Below are 26634 nucleotides of genomic sequence, written 5' to 3'. Positions count from 1 at the left end.
GAAGAGACTGGGCAGCCATTTGTCTGAATTGGTATAGGGTTACCTGCCTGAGTAGGGGGTTGGACTTGATGACCTCCAAGGTCCCTTCCAACTTTATTATTATTATTATTATTATTATTATTATTATTATTATTATTATTATTAATCATTGCACAGTCAGCCAGATGTTCAGACTGGATTTGGCTTTTTGTCTACCTATTGAGTCCTTACCCAGGACCTGGGATAGGCAAATGTGGATGTTTGATGGTGGTTATTATTATTATTATGGATCATCGCACAGTCAGCCAGATGTTCAGACTGGATTTGACATTTTGTCTACCTATTGAGTCCTTATCCAGGACCTGGGATAGGCAGATGTGGATTTTTGATGGTATTACAGATATCGTCGCAGGATGGAAGCAGTTCCTAGTAAGGCCGCCTTTTGCAATTGACTAATAGCGAATTTATGTCAATGCCAATGGTGTTCAAGTGGTGCTCCAGTTGTTTTGGGATTGCACCCAAGGAGCCTATTACTATTGGTTCTACCCTTGCTTGCTTTTGCCACAGTCTTTCTATTTCTATTTGTAGGTCTTTGTATTTTCTTATCTTCTCCAGTTCTTTCTCGTCTATTCTGCTGTCTCCAGGCACTGCCACGTCCACTATCCAGACTTTTTTGTCTTTCTTATCGACAATTGTTAAGTCTGGGGTGTTATGTTGCAGGTGCTTGTCTGTTTGAATTCTGAAGTCCCAGAGCAGTTTAATTTTATCATTTTCTATGACTTTCTCTATTTTATGATCCCACCAGTTTTTGCTTACAGGCAAATGATATTTTTTGCAGATCTTCTAATGCACCATTGTTGCTACTTTGTCATGCCGCTGCTTGTAGTCAGTCTGTGCAGATAACTTGCATATTTTCACCAATTTGACATTTGAATTCTTCAGGAACCCACAACCAGATACCCTCTGGAATCAGAGAATCAAATAACTGCCTTCTAATATTGAAGTTTTGCCATTCTAATCTTGGCATTGCCATAAACTCGGTAGGTTTGCCACTCCCTGTGGTACTTGATCCCTTTATCTGTGACGACAAGAGAAATCTTGCAAAGGTTTAACAAAAAGCACAGTTAAATAAATTATAGGAAGCCCTTTAAATATCTGAAAGAACTGTGTAAAAGCTCAGAATCATGAATAGAGTTGTGTATGATAAAAACTAATGTCAATTTAAAAAATGAAGCAATTCTTCTCATTTTTTGTTACAATAAATCATTATTGTGAAACTACTTTTAAAACACAAGAAAGAAGTCTGTCTCAAAATCCATGGAAAGATACCTATGGGGATGAAGAGATTAACAATTATTTTTATTTAATTAAAGCAATTCTGTGCTTCTTCCCGTTAAAATAAATCTCAGGGCAATTTTACAATTACATTTATACTTAAAAACAATAAACAATAAAACTATAAATTTAGTTGTTTTTTACAAACATGCAGCATGCAAACATACAACAAACTGAAAATAAGTAGACAAATATTGAAACAATGGAAGAATTTTAAAAAGCCATAACAAAATTAAAAACCACAACAGGATTAACAGGACAGAAGAAATGAACATGGGCTGGCTGGGCAGAGACAGTAAGGTTGTTTGGCATCAGCACATCACACTTTGCAAGATATTCCAAAATCAAAGGCCACCAAAAAAAAGCCCACCTTCCGATAGCCACTTGACGCATTTTAGCATCAAACCATTTAGTTTAAATGGTTGGTGGGATAGATCATGGTGATGTCATGAAGTTTCTAGCTATTGATCAATAGCAAGAAACTTCATGATCTTCCAAATATGTTGGCTAGGCATAATGGACATTGCAGTTGGACAGAGCATAAATTTTCCAAACTATAATAACAGGTTGGCTTTCAGGCAACATTTAACATACACACACACACACACACACACACACACACACACACACACACACAGAGAGAGAGAGAGAGAGAGAGAGAGAGAGAGAGAGAGAGAGAGAGAGAGAGAGAAAGAGATACTGGAATGGATAGCACCTTTTTGCATCATATCTAAAAAAACGTATCTAGCTTTGGTTGTTCGCAAATCTAAATGTTTTTAATTAATTACATTTTAATTTAATTTCATTTAATTATCTACAGACCTCTCACATCCTGGGCATAAACTCTTTTAACTCTTCCCCTTGGGACACCGCTATAGGATATTGCATACCAAACCAATTAGACACAAAGACAGTTTTTTTTTCTCCCCATGCCATCACTCTGCTAAATACCTAATTCCCATAGCACTGTCTTATGCCTAATGATACTTATCTACAGTATGTAGTATGGCTGTATTACTATTATCTTTTTCATCTTTCCTATTATCTTCTGCTAATGGTATCTTATGATTATATCACTTTATTGTTTGTATGTACACTGAGAACGTATGCACCAGAGACAAATTCCTTGTGTGTTCAATCACATTTGGCCAATAAAGAACCTGTTCTATTCTGTTCTGTTCTATTCTTATTGGAAGTTAACATAGCTGCTTGATGAGACAGTTTTAGCTGGATCTTCTTGAGCAGAAGATCAAATAAGATATATGAAAATTACTCCATTTCCCTGAGTCATAATATAATAAGAACTCAATTGATTGGATCAAACACTCATTGTCTTCCACATTCTCTACCCACAGTAGTCAACTGGATTCTTTGGAAACCCACAGGCAAGGCATGAGTATAATAGCCTCCTCCAGATCATCTTTCTCAGGAAATGAATATGCAGGGAAATCTCAACATCGTATCCAATTAACGTTATAAGAAGCCTGAACATATTTAAATACACAACAAAGTTTTCCTAGATAAATCACCTAAAATTATTTTACAATATCCTAAACTCATCCAAACTTCTGTTGGCCTCTTCCCAAATCTCAGCTAGAAAACCATGTAAACAGGAAAAATCAGCAATGCTTGGCCAGCAGGATGGACTCTTACAGCCTTTCCAGTATTTGCTTGATTCATAAAGTGTCTCAGCTCAATATTTTCATGCCAGGAAATTACAGGAAAAGCAGCCAAACCATGGACTGACTGTGCCAAATAATGGTTTCTGCTTGGATAGTCTATACTCAAGGGAAAGAGAGATGAAGAGAACAATGAAACTTTAACCTGAACTGTTGAAAAGGGTTAGGGTTGTCTCTGACCCTCATCTTTCTAGATTAAAAAAAAAGTGTGATACATTATTTGAAGTGGATCTGTACTGGAATTATTACTTCACAGCGACAACTGCTTCACTTATGGATGAAATCATACATCATCAGCCAGTTTTTCTGACGGTTTCTGCTTTTAGGACAGTTTGGCAGGCGGGGGGGGGGAGATATAATTGCATGCATGAGGCTGAGTACAATATGTTTCAAAGTTAAAATGTATTAGTTTTACACATAGGAATCTACTAAAGCAAGATGCATGTCAATTATATAAGCAGGGAAAATCAAACTACTGAATATTCTACCAGATTATGAAACTGACCAAGGGATTATGAAATTGACTACAGGGAAGCTGGTCCAGATCTCTGCTTCTCAAAGAGATTGATGGACAGGGAAGGATTTATTTTCTAAAATCAGTCCAATATACGGAAACAAAGAATGAAGGCTTGAAACAGTGTGTATTCTTAAAATAAAATTGGACTAATAAACACAGAAGCAACTGAAACCTGCATCTGCAGAGCTATTAATTGCCAAAGCATACAATCTTTCTAGCACATTTTACTTCATTTATTGTTGCAGATTTTACAAGATGCATGCCCGAAGCTCATATTTTAACACAATGGATATCGTACTATGTGATTTCTCCTTTATCTGCTGAACAGCAGCAACTACATTTTGAAAAATTAACATAACCAGTGGATCTGTGGTAAATCCTACCTGTATTCTCCTTCCCCTCCTCCTCTCTTCCTCCTTCACTACCACCACCACCATCATCACCACCACTATCAACAGCAACTCCACTACTACCACTACTACCGTTATTACCACCACCACTATCACCACCACCACTACCACCATCACACCACGTCCTGGGTTTAATCATAACCTTTTGGAGGAAAGCTTATGAGTGATCTGTTTCATTGGTCTGTTTCATGAGGTTACACTGATCTGTTTCATGAGGTGTTATTGAGGAATATAGAATCTCCCCATTTATACAAAGAACTATATTGGCATCTGTATCTCTAATGCCACTTAGTATCCACTATTAGGTCCTCCTAATGGAGAACTTTTGGCATTCACTATAAACAAAGGTTTACTCACTCTCAGTCCAACCCACCTCACAGGGTTGTTGTTGAGAAAATAGGAGGAGGAAAGTGTGTTGAATATGTTTGCTGCCTTGAGATATTTGTAATACAAATAAAGATGGGATATAAATAAATAAATAAATAAATAAATAATACTGCCTGCATTTATTTCAGCCATCCCCCTTCTTCCTTTAAAATGTTGAATGATTAAAGATTTCTTTAAAATAATTCAATTATTAGAATTTCCCCAAGATACCTGATGTATGCAAACTATTTTAAACTACATAATGTATCCTGAATTGTTATCTGCTCACATGGTGACTGTCTTCGATAAAGGATGCACAGTTCTATTTATTCATATTATTCACAGTATTCCAATTCAAAATTAATTAACTGTACAAAAGTAATGGTTGAAAGTAAAGAACCCTGGCTGAAATTATGTTCTACTTTCTGAGAATGTTTCCAAATAAGGCTTTTATTGCACAATTATCCTGCCTCATCCGTGGAAAGTTAAGGAGGCAGTCAAACCTACCATTATTCCTCAATCAGTCATCTCAGATAGTAGATTCTGAGTGTCATGAAAGGCACGTGTTTAATTATTTAATTGATTTTTTAAATTTATTTATATGCCAAGAAGAAAGCTTGCAGAATTTACAACCTCAAATGCTCTTGGATGGATCAGGAACATGTTTCCAGCTCCAATGTATTTTGAGCCAGCTCTAAATATAGAGGGAGGGATGAAGATGATAAAATAACTCTTTAACAACTTTTAATTGTGCTAGGATTTTAAAACTTAAGGCCCATGAGTCGCATGCAGCCGGCAAGGATGCTTTAAGGAAAGAGTAAACCCTGACTGGCATATATCTTTTAGTTAAATCTACCCCTGGCATTGCCCTTTGCCCAGTTTGATATTGATAAATGAGGAAAGAATAAATTAGTTAGATGGATTTATGAGGACAAGGGGGGAGGGAAAAGCAGAGTACTCTCACTGCATGCACAAGGAAATTAGGATGGCATTTTGCCAATCTCGGCCAGGTGCTCAGTGGGACTGTAGCTATAATGATATGTGGGAATAACCTTGGGAGACAGGAAGAAAAATCACAGACTAGACAAAAGTCAGATAAGAGGAAGCTGAAGCCACAGAAAGAGTAGGAGCACGGCAAATATCTTACAAGGACCCTCCCTAGTTTTTTGTATTGTAAAGGCAAGGAGGGAGAGATGTACTTTAGACTTGCAAGATTCTGTTAATATAATCTTACAGTAACACCAGAGCTTGTACTCCTGAGTGTGTTTTTTGACTGGACTACCCTGTAAGGCTCATAGTAGCTGATCACAATAGACTGACAAAAATGTACTGAATGTACTGTTGCTATTCAATGATTTTATTATGGATGCTGAGTACACTGGTTCTCATCATATCTTACAGTGTCAAAATGTGAAAGCAATTTATTTTCAGTAAAATTCAAAATAACAGAACAGAATTGTACAGAAAAGGAAAATCTAGATTTACAAACGTTTATAAATGGAACATGAAAACGCCCACCCATTTGTCTTTCATCATACTTTCCTTTCTAAGCTGAGAAGAAAGTGGGGGTCTGTGTCTGGAGAAGAGGCATGGGTGAGCTGCACTCCTAATCTCCTATTAAGGTTCTGTGAGAGTCACGGTTGAGGTCTGCTCTCTCAATTTCTCTGCCTTCCCCCACTACCATCATTGCCATGTATCAGTGAGATATATGTCCAGGGGACACTCTAATTAAAAAGGCCTTTAGATCACTGTATGAAAAGAACTTAGTATTGTGACCCTCGGGCTATCTACTTTGTATACAGCATGGTGTGACTCCTATGCTGTCAACTGTCCTTATCACAAGAGATTCTGAAAAAGTGCTTCTTAAGGCATCCCTATGGAGTAGAGGGTACACAACTTGGGAGCCAAGGCCACATGAATTCCCTTGTTCCCCAAAGCCTATGGTGTTCTTTCCCTGGTGCTCTTCCAAGACATTGTGATTTTTTTTTTAACATGCCATCATCACCTCTACCTTCCCTATTGCTGATCCCCCTACCTGGCTTCACCATTTATTGTATTGTGGCCTCTATTATTTTATTGAGAAGTTCTGTATTTCTTGGTCTGAAAAAAGCTCTATGCTCTTTTTGTAGTATCATCACCTAGGAGTGGATTAACTTTGGCTGATAAAAATAATATGTATTGTTATATGTATAAAGTATAAAGTTTAAATCTAATATACATGTAATATAAATGTACTGTCTAATATAATGTAAATCTAATATAAATGTAATGTATAATACATTTCAGATGTATTTTTACAAATATGCATGGAGAATTGCTATCACCAACAATTTGGGATCCATAATAATTTGCTCTAAAAACTCTATTTCCAGAGGAAAAAAATATGTATGTTAATTGGTGACCAAAAATCCCTTTTGCCATAAAAAAAGAAAAAAAATAATGTATGAGTTATAGTTTTGAGGATTAGATGAGGTATATTACAGAAAGAAGAGAATCATAATGTATTTTAGAGACAGAGGTCAATTTATAATGATTGTACTTATGCAGAAACTGCTTCTAAAGAAGATTGGAAGCAATTTCTTTGTATCTCCTTTCTTTTCTATTTTTCTGCTTTCTTTTTTTATACTTTTAGTTTTTTCTTTCATTTGACCTCTTTCTCTTTTCTTTTTTTCTCTATCTTAGTTTGTATTAGTCTTATTCTTGTGTTTAATAAAATTATATTTAAAAAAAACAAAACTCTGCTTTCAGAGTAACAGAGACAGCATTAAATTGGATTTCAGTTCAACATGGAAATTATATTCATGTTAGGTCATTTTGAAATCCCTGCACCAGTTTTATTTAAGTCAAATGTCAGCCTCTCCAATCTGTCACTTGGCTTACTAAAATTACATGTTTTACTCCTAAAACCTTTGCTATTTAAAATCAACATGTCCCTAGAGATTTTGAGTTGCACATGTTGATTTCATTCTCATCAAGATGCTTTGTGTTCCCTGTATAAGACATAAATAAATAAATAAGCCACCCCAAACAGGAAAGTATATGCCCAAGGCCGATTTCCATCATCTCCGCTAGCCCAGTGTTTATTATACCAAACATCCTTGGAAAACATCTGGCTTCCTAGGCCATTCATGCAAGCCAAGGCTAAATGGAGCTTTTGTGAGGGAAACTGGCCACATGTACACTGATACAGGCACATGTTTTTCCAGAAAGCAAGCCCAGAATAATATGGTGTGGCTGGATGACATTCTTTGATTTTCTCCTTTTAGAAGATGCCTTGTTTAGAACTGCCAGGTCTGGACTGTAAAAATCTGGATGGCCACTACAGTAAACAGTAGCAATGTCTCTCTGTTCCCATTGAATAGCTATATTTTCATACCTGAGATCTAGTAAGCCTATATAAATGGTTACATACTGGATCTGAATCATACCAGAGCACCCTGGGAGGAATCCTACTGTCTGTTTACAGTGTAAAGAGCTGTAAGAACAACACTGAGGAATAGGAGGAAGACTCTCAATTGAGGCAATAGCCAGATAAAAGAAAACTGAGTCCAAAGCAGAAATGTAATTTGAAAAAATGTCTCAGTCTTCACCATCTCTAGTTTTCTTAAAGATAAATGCATGGAGTGGGAAGCATATTTTAGACTTGCAAGATTCTGTTACTATGACCCTATCCCTAAAAGTAGCGTAAACATTCATAACTTTGATTTCCTAGTCTCACCTACCACAAAGAATTAGCAGATGGGAAAAAGACTTCCTATCAAGGAAATAATCAGATAAAAGAATAACTTGAGAAAACCTTTCAGATAAGCCCTTTCCTAGACTCCCAAGATCCTGTTGCTGTAACTGTTAGAAGAAAATAATAGTGACCTAGATGGTATGTGTTGTGTCCTGAGCCTGCAAATGCAGGCTCGGGACGTTGCAATGGTCCCGGGCTTTGCAAAAGCTGCCCGGGACCAGACTGAGTGGCGCCGGCTTTGCGCACGTGCACAAGGTGCGAAAAGTGCCTGATTATGTAGCCATGTTGTCCAGGGATTGGGACATATAAAAAGAGGCCTGTGTGCCTCTGCTTGTTATTGGAGTTTTGTCTGAAGCACAATAAAGAGTTGTTCTACAGAGATGTGTCCTCTTTCTTCACCTTCGCTTCAAGGACTTAACATTGGCGATGAAGGTGGGATGCTTCACAAGATAAATAAAAGGAAGCTATAGACTCACCCAAAAGAAGTCCTGCAGAGGGAAAACGGCGTTAACGTCAGCATCCATCCTGCCAGTACAGCATTGCTGGAGGGTGCGAGGGTGGAGAACTACTTCAGAGTCAACCAAATTTGTGAAGATGGGCTAAAAGCTGCCATCTTGTTGTGTGTATGCACACACAAGAGACTTTTGAAATCGCTGAAAATTTAGTGGCCCCTGCATCTCTGTAAGGTGTAACGTACACGGATTTAAAGAAGCTTCTAAAAGAACACTTCCAGCCCAAGTTGTCCGTCATTGCATGGAGACACATGTTTGAACAAAGGGATCAGAAGGCAGGAGAATCTGCAAAGGACTTTATTGTGGCCTTGAGAAAAGCAGCCAGACCGTGTGAGTTTAAAGACCTAGAAGAAAGGCTGTGCGACCGTTTTGTATGCGGGTTAAGGAATAGAGACTTACAGCAAAAGATATTCGCTAAGGAAGATGTCTCTTTCCAAGATGCTCTTCGAGAGGTTACAGCAGAGGAAGCAGCAGGAGGGGCAGTAAAGAACATGCAGCCCACCAGAAACTCTCCAGAGACCGTCGCCGTCCACCAGGAGAACGTTCGAGAAGAGTCGGAAGAAGTTCCTGAAGATGAGGTGGACAAGCTTTACCAGGCAACTGGAAGAAGACAGAAGGAACGAACAGAAAAGGCTTCAACAGCCCTTCAATGCTTCAGGTGCGGAGGACGCCACAAATGAGCTGACTGCCGGTTCCGTTCCGCCATTTGCAGGGCATGCGGTAGGCAAGGTCACATCGCATCTGTCTGTTTGGGTCATCAGAAGGTACAACCTAGAGAAGAATTGCATCTGAAAGGTACCAGGATCCCCAGCCAAAATAGCGTGGGCTTCTGCACAACATGCAGAAGTGTCCTAAGGACAGGCACACATAAACCCCTAAAGAAGAAACTGTCCCTTAAAGTAAGGTTGCAGCGGGTTCCTTTATCCATGGAATTGGACACTGGGTCTGCTCTTTCCATAATTTCCCTCAACACATTCAGAAAGATTTGTAGCAGCTGTGGCCTTCGAGTTAAACTCAGGCCATCCAACGTGATACTCACAGACTTTCAGAATTCTAAGGTGTGTGTTAAGGGGGAGGCCACCCTTAAAAGTACAGTACAAGAATTTTGAGGGTCCATTAGATGTGTTGGTTGTTGGGGGTGAACGCACAAGTCTCATTGGACTTGATTGGTTTGAGGCTCTGGGAATCCAGGTCACGGGGCTGCACCATTTGCAAACGTTAAGCCTTGCAGAAGTCTGCAAAGAATTTGCAGATGTGTTTAGTTCTGAGCTTGGATCCTATAAAGGGCCTCCAGTTTCATCACGCTTAGATCCTGCCATAACACCCATTAGGGTCAAGCCTAGGAGGGTACCTTTTGCCCTCAAAGGCAAGATTGATGCTGAACTGGACAAATTGCTCCAGCAGGGCATCTTAGAACCTGTAGATTCTAGTCCTTGGGAGACCTCAATAGTAATGCCTCTTAAGGCTAATGGGGACATACATATTTGTGCAGATTACAAATGCACACTAAACAAGGCACTACAGCAACACACTTATCCAGTACCGGTAGTAAGTCACATTCTGGCTTCCCTAAAAGAGGGGCACATTTTTGCGAAACTTGACCTGGCACAGGCCTATCAACAGTTGCCTGTTGATGAGGCAGCTGCTGAAGCTCAGACAATTGTGACCCATAGAGGAGCTTTTAAAGTAAAGAGATTGCAATTTGGGATGAATGTAGCCCCTGGCATATTCCAAAGTGTCATGGAGAACACATTGAGGGGTATTCCTGGAGTCTGTCCATATTTTGATGATGTCCTCATTCCTGGGGAATCATCTCAAACATTGGCAGAAAGGTTAAGGGCTGTCGTGCTTCGTTTTAGAAGAGCAGGCCTTAAGTTAAAAAGGACAAGTGTAAGATAGGAGTCAATTCAACTGATTTTTTAGGATTCAGGATAGATGCTCAAGGCATTCATCCTTCTGAAGCTAAATTAAAAGCCATTCAGCAGGCCCCAAGCCCTAAGTCTAAGGGCGAGCTACAAGCCTTTTTGGGGCTTTTGAATTTCTACCATGCATTTCTGACACATAAAGCTGCAATAGCTGAGCCCTTGCATAGGCTCTTAGACAAACAAGCCTGTTGGCAGTGGACTAAGACCATGAAAAAAGTTTCAATGAGGTTAAAGCCTTGCTTACTTCCAATGCTGTACTAGCTCACTTCAATGAGCAACTGCCTGTTTGCATTGCCTGCGATGCTTCTCCATATGGAGTAGGGGCAGTTCTTAGCCATCTGATGGCTGATGGGACACAGGTCCCTGTGGCTTACTATTCTAGAACACTGTCTTCTGCTGAGCATAATTACGCTCAGATTGACAGGGAAGCGCTGGCCATTGTGGCTGGTATTAGGAAATTTCATGATTTCATATACGGCCGCCACTTCACAGTCTATACTGACCATAAGCCATTGCTGGGGTTGTTTACCATGACCAAACAGACCCCACATATCCTTTCTTCCCATATGCTGAGATGGTCTATTTTTTTGTCAGCATATGACTATATGCTGATTCACAAACCTGAAAGGGAAATGGGCCATGCTGATGGCCTGAGTAGATTACCTCTGCCAATTTTGGAGCCTGAACCTGCTCCAGCAGTAAATATTCTGTCCATTCAAGAGTTGCCTGAGTCTCCCTTCAATGCTAGGGATGTGGCTGCTGAAACTGCCACTGATCACACTCTTACATGCGTGTTGACATGGGTATTGTCAGGTTGGCCTGACACATGCCCTGACACTGAGTTCCAGGGGTTCTGGCAAAAGAGGCATGAGTTATCCACTTTCAAGGGATGCTTATTATGGGGCAATAAGGTAGTAATCCTAGCCTCGTTGAGGTCTAGAATTTTAATCTCTCTGCATGAGGGACATACTGGGATAGTCAAGATGAAAGCGCTTGCACACAGCCATTTGTGGTGGCCTGGCCTTGATAAGGCCATTGAGGCCCAGGTACATGGGTGCCACGTGTGCCAACAGTCACGGCCTGAAATGCCTCAGGCCCCAGTTCATAGGTGGGAAGAAACTCAAACCCCATGGTCTAGGGTACATATAGATTACGCTGGGCTCTTTCAGGGGCAATTCTTCCTGGTTGTCATTGATAGCCATACCAGGTGGCTAGAGGTTGTTCCTGTGACCTACACTACCACTGCCAAGACTATCCAGGTGCTGAGAGGTATTTTTGCAGCTCATGGCCTTCCAGATATTCTGGTTTCAGATAACGGTCCTCAATTCATTTCTTCTGAGTTCCAGGCTTTTCTTCAGGCCAACCTGATCTGCCATGCAACTTCGGCTCCTTTCCACCCATCCACCAACGGAATGGCTGAGCATATGGTACGCACCACCAAGGACGCCCTCAAGAGACTGACTTACGGTGACTGGCATCACAGGTTAGCAGTTTCTTCTTGCACATTGCACCACACCTTGCACAGCCACTGGGAAGAGCCCTGCTGAACTTCGCTGGGATCGCCGGCTCATCACTAAGCTGGACAGACTGCACCCAGACCGGGTGGTGTCTCAGGGGTCACATCCTTGGGAACCGAGGAGCCTGCAAGTGGGTGCTCCGGTTTGGACTCGGAACTACGGGCCTGGTCATCCGTGGGTACCAGCCGTGGTCTGCAAGATCTCTGGACCTCTATCCTATGAAGTGTCCTTGGAAGACGGCCGCGTTCTTCGGCGGCACATAGATCAGCTGTATGTGAGATTGGACTTACACTCTTCTGCTCCTGGATCTGCACTTGGGGGGGGGAGGAAGGTTATAGAGTGCATTCTGAGGATCAATGTCAGCAGCCAGTACTGGCAGCCGAGGAGATCATTGATCCCCCATCTCAAGATTCTGCAAGTGCTCCGAACAGGAAGTCATGGGGCAGGGAATTACTCCATACACCCATACGTACTCAGCCAGGGAGCCACACCAGGGGCATCCACATTATTCACCCAGAACCAGTAACACTCCAGACAGGGAGACTGCCTGGGGGTATACACACAACTCACATCATGCACAAGAACTGGCAACACAACAAGGGAGCAGGCTCAATTCTGCAATTGCTCCCAGAAGGAAGTCCTCTGTAAGGGGGGCAAACAGAGAGGCTACTCCTGTGTCCGGCACCTCAGGCACCACCTTGGGGTCCACTGGATACTGGGGCCCTGTAGCCACCCCTAACTATCCATCTACTGACCTTGGGTTTGAGGGACAGTGCTCCCAAGAAGGGTCCATTGTGGATCTGGGGACTACCACCCCTCCAAGGGATGTTGGGTTGAGTGCAGAGGGCACAGCCAACCAGCAGATGGGCAGATCAACCAGGTACTGGGGCAGCAAAGCCCTGACCAACTGAGCCTGGCAGGTGAGCAGGTAGGTCAGACAACAACACCAGGGTCCCCTGAGGCATGTGGGCAGCAATTTCCTGGCTCACTTAGCTTAGTGGGCAAAGGAATGGAACCAGGAAACTCTCCCAGTCCAAGGAGGTTGCAAAGGGCCAAGTGCTCTCCCAAATATCTTTCAGACTTTGTGAAGTTGCTGTCCAGCTACAAAGGGTACTACCCTTAAGAATATTAGTAATAATGTATTTTGTTTTACTTATGATTTTAAGTGTCTTAGTTGACAAGAAAAACAAGGATAGGAAGTTGTGGGTGGTGGCAACATTAAGGAATTCCTTCCATGCTTGGGGAGGGGTGTTGTGTCCTGAGCCTGCAAATGCAGGCTCGGAACGTTGCAATGGTCCTGGGCTTTGCAAAAACTGCCCGGGACCAGACTGAGTGGCGCCGGCTTTGCGCGTGTGCGCAAGGCGCGAAAAGTGCCTGATTATGTAGCTATGTTGTCCGGGGATCGGGACATATAAAAGGAGGCTGAGTGACTCTGCTCGTTGTTGGAGTTTGTCTGAAGCACAATAAAGAGTTGTTCTACAGAGATGTGTCCTCTTTCTTTGCCTTCGCTTCAAGGACTTAACAGTATGGGTTTTTTAGTTTAATCTGTCATCTAAGGCTGACAACTATGGAATGCTGGCCAATAGTTTTCGGTAAACTCTTATTTGCAATAAATATGTTTAGTTATGCCCTATATAAATGAGTGTTTCTGGATTAAAATTTGGGCCGCTCTATTACTACCATAGGATAGTATCTCACTGTTACAGGACAGATTGAAAAAAGCAAACAAGGAATGCAGAATAAAGCTGAAAGTTACCCTTGGCTTTCTTGGTTAATTAATAACATCCAGCATTTATAAATATATCAGGATTTATCATCTATGGAGATTCTTAGTCATCCATGCCATGGTTGTCCCAAATGTGCTGTTCAGTTGCCTTCTGAAAAAGCACTTTTGGGACTATCAGGATTTATCATTTGTGTGTTGATTTTACATTGTTTATTTGAAAATAGATCCTGTGCTAATACATCAAGGTTTGGGATCAGTTGCTTAAGGTCAGCTGTGAATGTGAAAAAAAATATCTCTATTTCTCAGATGCACTTCCCACTTATCAGATTGTTTTGCACATTCTGCAAGGAGGTCCTATCTCTAAAAACTACTTCCTGAATGATGTTTATTATATGTAGTTCCTGTTAACAAGAGATAGTCACAATATTGGACCAAAAAGAAGAATGCTCATTCTGAAAATATTTTGGTGTTGTATTAAAACACACTATTTCAGTACTTTAGGTCTTTTGGTACCAAGATTTGTCATGATTTGTATAAATATTTAACTTGTTGGTAGTTTTGATTGAATTTGCCCTTCTGAAATTTGCCACTAAAGTGTCATTTTAGTGCCTAGATGATTTAAAGAGGTTACTGGCATAAAAAAAAAAGGCAGGACAAAATCATGTTCCCAATAAGCCAGTGACCACAAAAAACATTTAGCAGGGCCAATAACATATTAGTAGCAAATGGGAGACTTCACCAACACTTGAAGTAAAGTGTTAATACCACTTTACAATGCCTTGGTAAGGCCACACTTGGAATACTGCATCCAGTTTTGGTCACCATGATGTAAAAAAGATGTTGAGACTCTAGAAAGAGTACAGAGAAGAGCAACAAAAATGATCAGGGGACTGGAGGCTAAAACATATAAGGAATGGTTGCTGGAATTGGGTATGTCTAGTCTAATGAAGAGAAGGAAGATGGGTGACATGATGGGAATGTTCCAATATCTCAGGGGCTGCCACAAAGAAGAGGGAGTCAAGCTATTCTCCAAAGCACCTGAATGCAGGACAAGAAGCAATGGATGGAAACTAACCAAAGAGAGAAGCAACTTAGAACTAAGGAGAAATTTTCTGATAGTTAGGGCAATTAATCAGTGGAACAACCTGCCTCCAGAAGCTGTGAATGTTCCAACACTGGAAATTTTTTAAGAAGAGACTGGAAGGCCATTTGTCTGAAATGGTATAGGGTTTCCTGCCTGAGCAGGAGGTTGGACTAGATGATCTCCAAGGTCACTTCCAACTTTATTATTATTATTACTTATAAGGAATTAAGATTATGACCTTTTCTCCACTGATGACTATGAACCTACCCACAGTATTTTTTTAAAATTACTGGATCAAATCCAGACTCACTCATAGTTAATAGAAGTCTTGTTGAAATAGGTGCATTTGAGTTATAACAAAAGCAGATTTGTCCACTGAATTAGCCTAGTTTTTCTGTTCTTTGGGAGAAATATATTGAAAAGAGAGAGAGAGAGAGAGAGAGAGAGAGAGAGACAGACAGACAGACAGACTTATACACAAACACATATACATACATACATACATACATATTTCTTGCTGCTGTGAAGAAGTAAAAATATTCCAACCCTAAATAATGTTGCATTGATTTTAAATGCCTGTTCTACTGTATATTTCCCATACTATTTTGACAATTTTATGTTAATTATTTGTAATATTTTGTGGTTGTAAAATGATTTTATTAACACATTCTAAAATCATTTTGTTAAATTTGTGATCTACTCAGTAAACCCTGGGTGAAATTAGGAGTGTAATAATAAATAAAAAGGGATTGGCTAGGCTAGGCTAGGCTGGCTAGGCTCTGACAGGAAAATGCTGTAACACAACACCGTGGAGTGGAGTTTGTACATTCACTGTTGGAGCCAATCATGAAAGCATTTGTCTACAAGATTCCATTTCTACTATACCTATCCTTGTTTCATTTATTGGTAGTTCTTGACTTACACCATTTGTTTAGTGACATTCAAAGTTACAACATCATTGAAAAAGTGACTTACAACCGATTTTCATACTTACAACTGTTGTAGCATTCCCCTGGTCATGGGATCAAAATTTGGACACTTGGCAAAGAAGCATGTATTTATGATAGTTGCACCAGCTTGAGATCATGTAATCTCCATTTGCAACTTTCCCAAATTATTTCCAACAAGTCAAATCAATGGGGAAGTTGGATTTGCTTAACAGGCATATGATTCACTTAACTGAAATAATTTATTTAACAACAGTGACAAAAAGGTCATCAAATCAAGCATGATTAACTTAACAACCTCCTTGCTTAACAACAGAAGTCTCAGTCCCAACTGTGGTGGAATGTCAAGGACTACTTGTAAACTGCAGTTCCTGCAAGAATCAATCAGTGCCAGTTTCCCATGAAGTTTGCTTCAGATTGTTTTTCTGCAAACCTGCCTTGTTATGGATAAACAGTGATTTAGTTACATAAAAATGGGACATACCTCTCAGCTTCAGAAATATTGGTGATTGAGAAACTTGTCTTTCCAATGCTGGAAAAAGAATTTCATATATTTGTAGGCCTAATTATGTTTTTTGTTGTAATTATTGTTGTGGATGCCAAGTAAACTAACAATTAGTATGTCCTCCTTTACAATCGTCTGTCCCTCTCTTTGCTTGCTCAGATATCTGGTAAACCTACTCCCACCTTTCCATTTTTATACCTATATAAGAAACTACTGATAGAGGACATCTGTTTGCTATTGTTGATACCTTTAAACTAGGCCAAAGGGCTATGGAAGCAGAACTTTTGACTTGGTGTCTGGGGGCTGCAGGGGTCTGGATGAGATGAAACAGGTTAAAGCTAAGCACTAAGAGGGAATTGCTTTTTCTTCAGAACCCTCCCAGCAGTGGTGGGATTCAGCCAGTTTGCACCGGTTTGGCAGAACCAGTAGCTAATTTTTGTTGAGTTTGGCAAACTGGCTGAAGCCCTAGCCCTTTTTCACAAGGCCCAGAATGGCACTCTGGAAGTGTGTGGACGCCACTTCTGGAAGTCCATTCTGGGCCCCGGTGACCCGGAGGAGGTCTCCCAGGCCCAGAATGACCTGCCGGAAGTGCATGGATGCCACTTCCAGAAATCCATTCTGGGCCTGGGCCGCCGAGGCCCAGAACGGACTTCCAGAAGTGGCATCCACGCAGAGAATCAGTTGTTCACATATTTGAATCCCACCACTGATTCCCTGTCTATTGCGACTTTAACTTGGGTGGATGTTGCCTTTCCAAAGGAGCAGATCTGCAATCCTCTCGGATTCTCAGCTATTGCTGGATTCATCATCTTTGTCTGGCCAGTGCATTACTGCACTTCTGCCTGGAATAGAAGAGATGGGACACTCATGATGACTAGACTTCTGCAATGTACTTTAACAGAGATGCCTTTGAAGATTATTTGGAAATCACAGTTGACGAAGACAGTAGAAACCTACCTGCTGAAGAGTGCGTTGCTACAGGCCCTTGCACTTATATTGTGGATATTGCATTGACTTCAGTAGATTTCTAGATACAATTCAAAGCAGGGTTTTTAGTCTACCAAGTCCTCCCAAGTTTGGCTCTTAGTATCTTTGGACTGTCAAATTTTAGTGACATGATGTTGGAAGATTCCACTGACCATCAAAAAGAGATTCAGGGCCATAGATGACTCATCCTGGAACTATTCTATTCTGACTCCTAGAAATAGTTCATATTTATTTATTTACATATATAATTCATAATTTTATTTTTTTCCCTGAAGGTTGGACCCAGGGGCCTGGAGCTATCATTGGAGAACATTCTCAAATTGGGGAACGAAAGACTCGGGAAACCATACCTGAAAATAAAAGGACACAGATCAGCCAAGATTTTTCAGGAAGGAGTTTGACTATTGACACTCTGACAGACAATGAAACCCAGATTGTGGTGAGTCTCATGTAACAAATAATTCACATCTTCAGGAGGTTTGGATTGGACAGAAACCTTTAAGGAAATTTTCCTTGTAAAAGGATGTGGGGATGGAGAAATTGGATCCCTTTAGGTGCTAGAAGACTTTAAACACCATTGTCTTTGATTGATGGCTGCAGGGGATAGAATTTTCTCTCCATTAGTATTTGGAATGCCACAGATTCTTCATCCTCATTATAAAACCATGCCTAGGTTACACAGAAAAAGAAATATACACTAATCCCTCCCTGACTCAGCTCATATTTATCAAACTCATGTAAAAATCAAGAGACCTGGGAATAAAATGTTCTTTTTTTGCTCTCCATTTTCTTATTGGATACTATCTAAATGCCATTTTTCCTCCATTATTTTTTGTGCATTGAGATCAATGGTTCATAAGTGGGAAGATATGGAGGAACCTAAAATCAGGGATTATTTTTAACAGATGGTTTTTGTTGTGTTTACAGTTCGTTGGTAATTGACGAAGACACATGGTGAAAACAACAAGCTCTTTATTTCTCTCTCCTATAACCAAGCAAGCAGCAAAAGGCATGCAGGCCTTTTATAGTGCCTGAAACCCGGACAGTGTGAACCAATAGGAATTGACCATTTTCGCGCCTTGCACATGTGCACAAGGCCGGCGCTACTCTCTCTGGTCCTGGGCAGCTTTTGGTTTGCCGGGGACCATTTGCAACAATTCTGAGACTGCTTTCAGCTCTTGCAGGCTCAGGATACAACAGTTTTAGTTTCTTGAATAGAACATTTCACCCTATATGATCATATCATATCAAATCAAATCATGTCAAATAGTGAACTATGTTTTGAATGGGACCACTCCATGTGTAGAGTTCAGGTATTTGTTTTCCTAAAAAGTTTCTAATTCAATACCACTAAATAATATCACTTTCTCTCTCTCCCTGGAGCAGTAGTCTGCTTCTCCCACATCCTTTTTAAAAGCTTAACCCCAATATCCATATGAAAGATGTGCAGGCCCTGTGGAGTTGATCAAACACAGCAGTGTCTGATTTGGTTACCTAACTTACTAGTCCTGATAGGATCCTGAAGGCTGTGAACTCAGCCACCAGTATATTAGTCCTTGTTCCTTCTGGTCAGCTAAAGCTTCCTAAGAGATGATATACAGCTAGGTCCAAATGGTGGTGAATTGACCCTTGTAGGGATGGTGTCTACTGTACTTAAGGAAGCAGATTATTTGGACCCATTTCAGGCAGTTTTGGGCCTTGACAGTACCGAAACAGCATTGACTGCATTACTCCCTCTGGCGGGAGTAGGCAGTGCTTTTTTTGTTAAAAAAAAAAGATGCTGGAATTCACACACGTCATACAACCTGCCTTGCCTACTCTACAAGGTTCCTTCCAAAAAAGGTACCGGAACTCCGTTCTGGGCATTCTATGAGGAAAAAAAACCCTGGGAGTAGGAATAGGAATATGTGGTGCATCCATTCTGGCTCTCCTTGATCTCTTAGCAGCTTTCAATACCATCAGTCATGGTGCCCGTCTGTACCTTCTCTATGGAGGGTTAAGAATGAGGGGGTTGGTGTTGCAGTGTTTTTCTTTTTTCCACCAGAGCTGGTTTCCAGTTATCTTTGAGAGGAAACAAAGCAGAGTTCCAGCCCCAGGCCTCTGCTCTGTAGTATTATTTAGGGCTGCATACCTCTCCCCACACCTTTTAATCATCTAAAAGAAGCTGATGTACACTGATGATATTCTGTTGTAAATTCCTAACCCATGTGAACCAAGTGATACTATCAAGGTTCTTTCTTGGAGTCTGGAGGCTGTGAGGGTCTAGATGGGAAAGAACAGGCTTCAATTCAACATAAGTAAGTAAGTGACCTCTGAATCCAATGACTTTCTATCTTTAGTATTCAATGGGGTAATACTCTCCTCAGCCAGAACTGATGTGGAATTTGAAGATCCTCCTGAACTTAGGGCTCTGGTTCAAGGAGAAGGTGCCAGCAGAGCCAACACGGTTTTTGCACAGATCCATCTCATGTGCCAGTTGCTCCAATTCTTGGATCTGGAGGTACTCCTCATGAAGTCACTCATGCATTCTTACCTCCCAGATGGACTAGTATACTGCCTGCTGGGCTATAACTACAGCCCCTCTATATAGGGCAGCTCTTAAAGGCAATTTGGAATCTGCAGTTGATTCAGAACACAGCAATATAGGAAGTTGCAAGTGTTTTAGCATCACGTCATACCACTACTTCATGAGCTGAGCTGGCTCCCAAAAGGTTTCAAGGTGCCAAGCTATCATCCACGAACCCTTCATGGCATAGAAACAGTTTATTTGCAGGACTGCCTGTCTTCAGCTGTTTCTGCTGATCCCTCCAGATCTGATAGAGTGCCTGTCTCCAGGTCTTTTCTATTAAACAATGGCTTCTGCTAGAACTCAGGAAGTATGGAAATATGTTTTTTGTTATGGCAGCTCTCTATTGGGGAATTCCCACTTCCCTCCCCCGACCTGCATGGTCCTGACTCTGCGGGGGGTGGAGGGGTTGCAAAACATTAAATATATGAACGTTCCCTTGAACACAGGGCCAAAATGTCAGCTGAGCATGTTTCATGTGTTTTAATATTTGTGCAAATTGAGTTATGGACTGTGAATATTGTTGAGTCCGTGGCGGGAAAACAGACACGAGAAGCAGCTGGAGTTCTCAGTTTCATTTATTCAGCGTTCAGCTTACAGGAAGATGGCTTCAGCCTCGCCCACACGCCTCGCAGCCTCTTATATAGGCAACTCCCGGGTAAATGGGTTACTTTTCCCGCGCCAGCACCCGCGCATGCGCACGGCGCTGGCGACAGCCTGTCTGGTCCCGGGCAGCTTTGCACCTGCCCGGGACTGCCTGCAAACGCCCGAGCCGTTTGCAAGGCTCGGGACATAACAAATATGATTTACTACTTTCTACTGTACATTTGAAATTGTAGGGTTAGTTTGTTATCATAATCACAAGAGAGAGTTGGGTAGCCATATAAATTGATATAATAAATAAGTACAAATAAATAGCCTGTTCCGCGGGGTTGTTATGAAGGTTTTAAAAATGTGTGCACATTGGGAATTGTTTAGCTCTCCAAGAGTTTTAAAAAATAAGTGCAATAATAGTTTTAAAATAAATGCATTTAATCCACTTCCAAACCATCTTCTTAATGAAAATAAATTCTGCAAATACAGTACTGTTTATAAGACCTGTCTAGAATTATATATTTGATGTGAAGAGCTATGAGTATGTGTGGAACTCTTGTATGTAAAGCAGTTAAAATGTTCCATGCAGTTAAAATGCTCGTGCATGTTTCAAGCACACTTGTTCTTGCAGAATTTGGTCACGTAAAGATGGTAGGTCATGTACTCCTACTGGAGACACATAGATTGTATCTATTTGAACAGAAATGCCTTTCATCAGATTGGTATCCAGCTATTTCTGAAAAAAGTAAACACATTCTATGCAACTGCTGTTATTACATGCCAAGAGATGCTTAAAGCAATTTCAGGTTCTGTTTCTTAAAGATGACTGTAATGAACAGAAGCTTTAACATGAGAGATTCAAACTCAAACTTAGGAAGAATTTAATGACGGCAGATATTCTTAAGTATTAGGACAGCCTGTTTTTTTGGAGTTGTGGATTCTCCTCACTGGAGGGTTTTCAAGCAATGATTGGACAGTCATTTGTCTGTGATAATCTCAGGATTCCTGTTTTGGGCAGAGGGTTGGATTAGAACAGGGCTTTTCAACCTTTTCACCCATTGTACCACTTTTAGGATATGGCAATATCCGAGTACCACCAGTCGCCTAGCAAGGTGTAAAAACTTGATGACCAAAAAAAAGAAAAGAAAAGAAAAGAAAAAAGTGATAAAGTACAGGTAGTCCTCGACTTACAACAGTTTGTTTAGTGACTGTTTGAAGTTACAATGGCACTGAAAAAAGTGTCCCCCAAGCCACAGCAGAGCAAGACACCTGCCTGCCCACCCGGCGGCGCTCTTCCTCCTGTCCAAGGTTTTCATTGTTGTGAGCATTTCTGCAGCAGGGGGTGGGGGGGTGTTTGGTTTTTATTCCCCCCATCTGCTGGGTGGTTGCAGCAGGTTTTGGTCACTTCACATGACCCTGGGACACTGTGACTGTCATAAATATGAATCAGTTGCCAAGCATCTGAATGTAAATCACAAGACCCTGGAGATGCTGCAACATTCCAGCTGATCGGTGCTTCTTCTGGGCTCAGCATAAGCACCAGGATCAGCACTGAGCTCCGGCTGGAGCCTGGCGCTGATCCTGGCGCTTCCGCTGAGCCCTGACAGCCCTGCAGCTCCAGCCATCTCTTGCTCAGGCTTGTGCAGTGCTCCCACCGGTTCAGCTGATTCCCCTCCCCCGCTACCACTTTTCTAGGTTGGTCATGTACCACCTGCCAGGTTCCAATGTACCACGGGTGGTACCCGTACCACTGGTTGAAAAGCCCTGGATTAGAAGATCTCCAAGGCCCCTTCCAGCTCAGTAACTCTATGAGTAAGCCACAATAGTAACACACTCATTTTTTTATAAATTATAATGCTTAAGATCATCTTCTAAACTAGAACCAAACAAGCCATATGATTGCTTTATGTCAGGAAATCCCTCTCCTGTCTCTATGGTGCCTCATATAGTTTTACTCCACTATTTACTTCTTTTCAGTGCCAATGCTAAATAGAACAGTATATTTTAATGAATTGAAATCAGTGTAGAAGAAAACACACACTGCATATTCTCACAGTGTGATGCCAAGAGTTGCCATTGCACACTATAGCTGGGAATCGGCAGTCCTACATTCTAAGTTATGCTTGTAGCTGACTGGCTTCATTTCAGGTCACTATGGGGCAAAAATGTGGCTCTGAAGTGAAAAATCTACACAGGGAGGTGACATAGTCTCCTCACAGCATGCTGCATACATCATAGGGAATAGAAGGAATAGAAGGCTAAACTTCTATCTTCTGCTCATTCTTGTCCCAAGCTATTGATAAAGGTTAGGTGCAGAAAATGGTGGAAAAATGGACAACCCCAGAACAGGTTTAGCAGAAACATTTATTCAAAATTAAAATATCCAATAAACCACCCTCTCAATGGCAGATAGGTAACTTACAATGATCATGACTGCAGAAAGCAAAACAAATACAACAAAAAATAAATAAAAATACAAAGCCTCCAGTGTTCACACTGAACCCTCTCATCAGCAAATAGTTCTTCTAGATACTATCTGTAACCTACCATCTGGATTCACTGCAGGATTTGTAAAAGTCCCTATGATTTTTGGTGCTCAGAGACCTTAATCTGCAACTCGGTGGCTGAGTCCAGGCAACTTAGGAGTTCATAACCGTGGCAATCATGGTCCTATCCCAAGTCATTGATGGCATGCATTCCAGCAGCCACATATTTTTTCTGATATTTTTGCTTGGGGAAGTTGCGATATTATATGGTAGTGGAATACCTTAACATCAGGCTGTGTAGACCTGCATGGAAAGGAATCAGTTTTGATTTAATCTTATCAAGATAAGTGGCTATGAATATTAGGGTCATCTAGATCTGGGGATTTTCCATCTCTTCCCCAATTAAGAGATTTCCTTAAGTTCATAGCTCCTGCTCAGACGAAGTGGTGTTAATATCCAAATCTGGTATCTATTACTCACATGGAATTGAAATTTGGCAAATGTGTCGCTGCTTCAGTGTTCCTGCACTCCTGTGCCATCTCATTGCTGACTGGAGCTTTCCTAAATCAACCCACCCTAGACCTCCTGAGATTGGATTGATTAACCCAGTGGTTCTCAACCTGTGGGTCGGGACCCCATTTGGGGTCAAACGACCATTTCACGGGGGTCGCCAAACAACGCAGTCCGCCATTTTTTCCCCTTTTCCTTAGCTGTGCTACTCCCTTTTATTCTATTGGCTTTTGAAAGCCAATAGAATAGACTCTCTTGAATAGAGTCTAATTCTATTGGCTTTCAAAAGCCAATAGGAATTGTCCAGGCTGTCTCTGCCCTGCTGAGCCCGCCAAAAGTCCCATTCTGCAAACGGTGCTGCACCAGTTGAGTAGTCCTCGACTTACGATCGGTTGGGGGTCGCGGCATTAAAAAGGTTGAGAACCACTGGCTTAGCCCTTCTTTGGGTCATCAAAACTCATGGTCCCAACCTAGCCTTCTGGAGGCCTAGTAGAGCTGCCCTCAGTTACCAGAGAGCATTATCTGAGGTCAATTTGGCAGGAAGTCAAAAATCATTCTACTGCCACTGCTTTTTTGCTCTTAATAATTCTGTTTTTCTTTGTTTAGGTAAGGAAATATTTCTGAAGACCCAGTGGGTCATGGATTCTCTAGTTACTGGAATGGAATGGAATACAATACTAATACTAATACTACTAATAATAATAAAGTTGGAAGGGACCTTGGAGAATTCAAACAGACAAGCACCTGCAACATAACACCCCAGACTTAACAATTGTCGATAAGAAAGACAAAAAAGTCTGGATAGTGGACGTGGCAGTGCCTGGAGACAGCAGAATAGACGAGAAAGAACTGGAGAAGATAACAATATACAAAGACCTACAAATAGAAATAGAAAGACTGTGGCAAAAGCAAGCAAGGGTAGTACCAATAGTCATACGCGCCTTGGGTGCAATCCCAAAACAACTGGAGCACCACTTGAACACCATTAGCATTGACAAATTCGCTATTAGTCAATTGCAAAAGGCAGCCTTACTAGGAACTGCTTCCATCCTGCGACGATATCTGTAATACCATCAAACATCCACATCTGCCTATCCCAGGTCCTGGGTAAGGACTCGATAGGTAGACAAGAATGCCAAATCCAGTCTCAACATCTGGCTGACTGTGCGATGATCAATAATAATAAAGTTGGAAGGTACCTTGGAGGTCATCAAATCCAACCCCCTGTTCAGGCAGGAACCCTACACCATTTCAGACAAATGGTTGTCCAGTCTCTTCTGGAGGCAGGTTGTTCCATTGGTTAATTGTTTTAATTGTCAGGAAGTTTCTCCTTAGTTCTAAGTTGCTTCTCTCCTTGATCAGTTTCCATCCATTGCTTCTTGTCCCTCTTGATTCCCTCTTCTTTGTGGCAGCCCCTGAGATATTGGAACACTCCTATCACGTCCCCCCTCGTCCTTCTCTTTGTTAAACTAGACATACCCAATTCTAGAGTCTCAGCATCTTTTTTACATCGTGGTGACCAAAACTGGATGCAGTGTTTACTAAGGCATTGTAAATATTAATCTTTCATGAGATCTTGATTCTATCCCTCTGTTAATGCAGCCCAGCACTGTGTTGGCTTTTCTGGCAGTTGCAGCACACTGCTGGCTCATATTTAACTGATTGTCCACTAGGACTCCGAGATCCCTCTCACAGTTACTACTATTGAGCAAGGTACCCCCTATACTATACCTGTACATTTGGTTTTTCTTGCCTAAATGTAGAACCTTACTTTTTTCACCACTGAATTTCATTTTGTTAGATAGTGCCCAGTGTTCAAGTCTGTCCAGGTCCTCCTGTATCTTAAGCCTATCTTCTGGAGTGTTGGCTATTCCTGCCAGCTTGGTGTCATCCACAAATTTGATGAGTTCCCCATCTATCCCCTCGTCCAAATCATTGATGAAGATGTTGAAGAGCACTGGGCCTAGAACAGAGCCCTGGGGCACCCCACTATACACTTCCCTCCATGTAGATGCGGTCCACTCAGGACCACACTCTGAGTACGGCCAGTCAGCCAGCTATGAATCCATCTGGTGATGCTGTCTAACCCACATTTTTCTATCTTATCAAGTAGTAGGTTGTGATCTACTTTATCAAATGCCTTACTGAAGTCCAAGTAAATTATATCCATAGCAGTCCTCTGATCCACTAATTTTGTCATTTGGTCAAAGAATGCAATAAGATTTGTCTGACATGATCTGTTTTTGACAAACCATGTTGGCTTTTAGTAATGACTTTGTTTGCCTCTAGGTGTTTGCTGATTCGTTGTTTGATTATCTTTTCCAGAATCTTCCCAGGTATTGAGGTCAGGCTGATAGGTCTGTAATTTCCTGGATCCATTTTTTTTCCTTTTTTGAAGATGGGAACTACATCAGCTCTTTTCCAGTCCTCTGGTAGTTCCCCAGTGCTCCAAGATCTTTGAAAAATATAGTTCAGTGGTTTTGAGATCACATCTGCCAGTTCCTTGAGAACCTTGGGGTGTGATCCATCTGGTTCTGGCGATTTGAACTCGTCTAGGCTGGACAGGTGCTCACTTACCATTTTCTTATTTATCTTAACTTGTGTTTCTATACTGTTTTTTTATGGCACTATTTTTGATAGGTTGGTCTGTTTTTTCCCTTTGTGTAAAGACAGATGCAAAAAATGAGTTAAATAGTTCTGCTTTCTCCCTGTTGCTTGTCACCTTCTTGCCACTTCCACCCACTAATGGACCAATCATTTCCTTCACTTTTTTCTTGTTTTTTTACATGTTGAAAGAAGCTTTTTTTGTTATTTTTGACTTTGGTCGCAAGCCTTAGTTCATTCTGAGACTTGGCTTTCCTCACTTCATCTTTGCAGGCTCGGGCTATTTGTTGATATTCTGATTTAGTTATGTGCCCCTCTTTCCACTTTCTATACTTGTCCTTTTTATCCTTCAATTTGTCAGAGAGCTCTTTATGCAGCCATGCTAGTTTCTTTTGAGAGCTGTTATTTTTCCTCTTTGTTGGTATTGAGCTAGACTGGGCTTCTATTATCTTGCTTTTCAAAATTACCCAAGCTTCTCACGTTGTTTTCCCCTGGAGGATTCTCATCCATGGAATCCTTCCCAAGCCCTCTCTAAGTTTATTGAAATTAGCTCTCTTAAAGTCCAAGACTCTAGTTTGACTATGTTTAATTGCTTGTGCTTCCATAATGTTGAATTCCAATATTGCATGATCACTACCTCCCAAGGTTC

At 41.2% G+C, this 26634-nt stretch overlaps 1 protein-coding gene across 2 annotated transcripts in view; it reads left to right on the top strand.

The window, feature by feature from the left end:
• The window catches only part of PLXDC1 (plexin domain containing 1), an 85113-nt gene that overhangs the window by 11901 nt on the left and 46578 nt on the right, over window positions 1-26634 (top strand). For both annotated transcript variants that reach the window (XM_039355876.1, XM_039355875.1), the window contains exon 2: window positions 17501-17664. In XM_039355876.1, coding sequence (XP_039211810.1) covers window positions 17501-17664 — 164 coding nt within the window. The remainder of the gene's footprint in view (window positions 1-17500; window positions 17665-26634) is intronic.

This window comes from Crotalus tigris, unplaced genomic scaffold, assembly GCF_016545835.1.
Source record: "Crotalus tigris isolate CLP2741 ecotype Arizona unplaced genomic scaffold, ASM1654583v1 scf7180000018762.419966263:882430, whole genome shotgun sequence".
NCBI lineage: Eukaryota > Metazoa > Chordata > Lepidosauria > Squamata > Viperidae > Crotalus > Crotalus tigris.
This window is presented reverse-complemented; position numbering and strand designations above follow the sequence as displayed.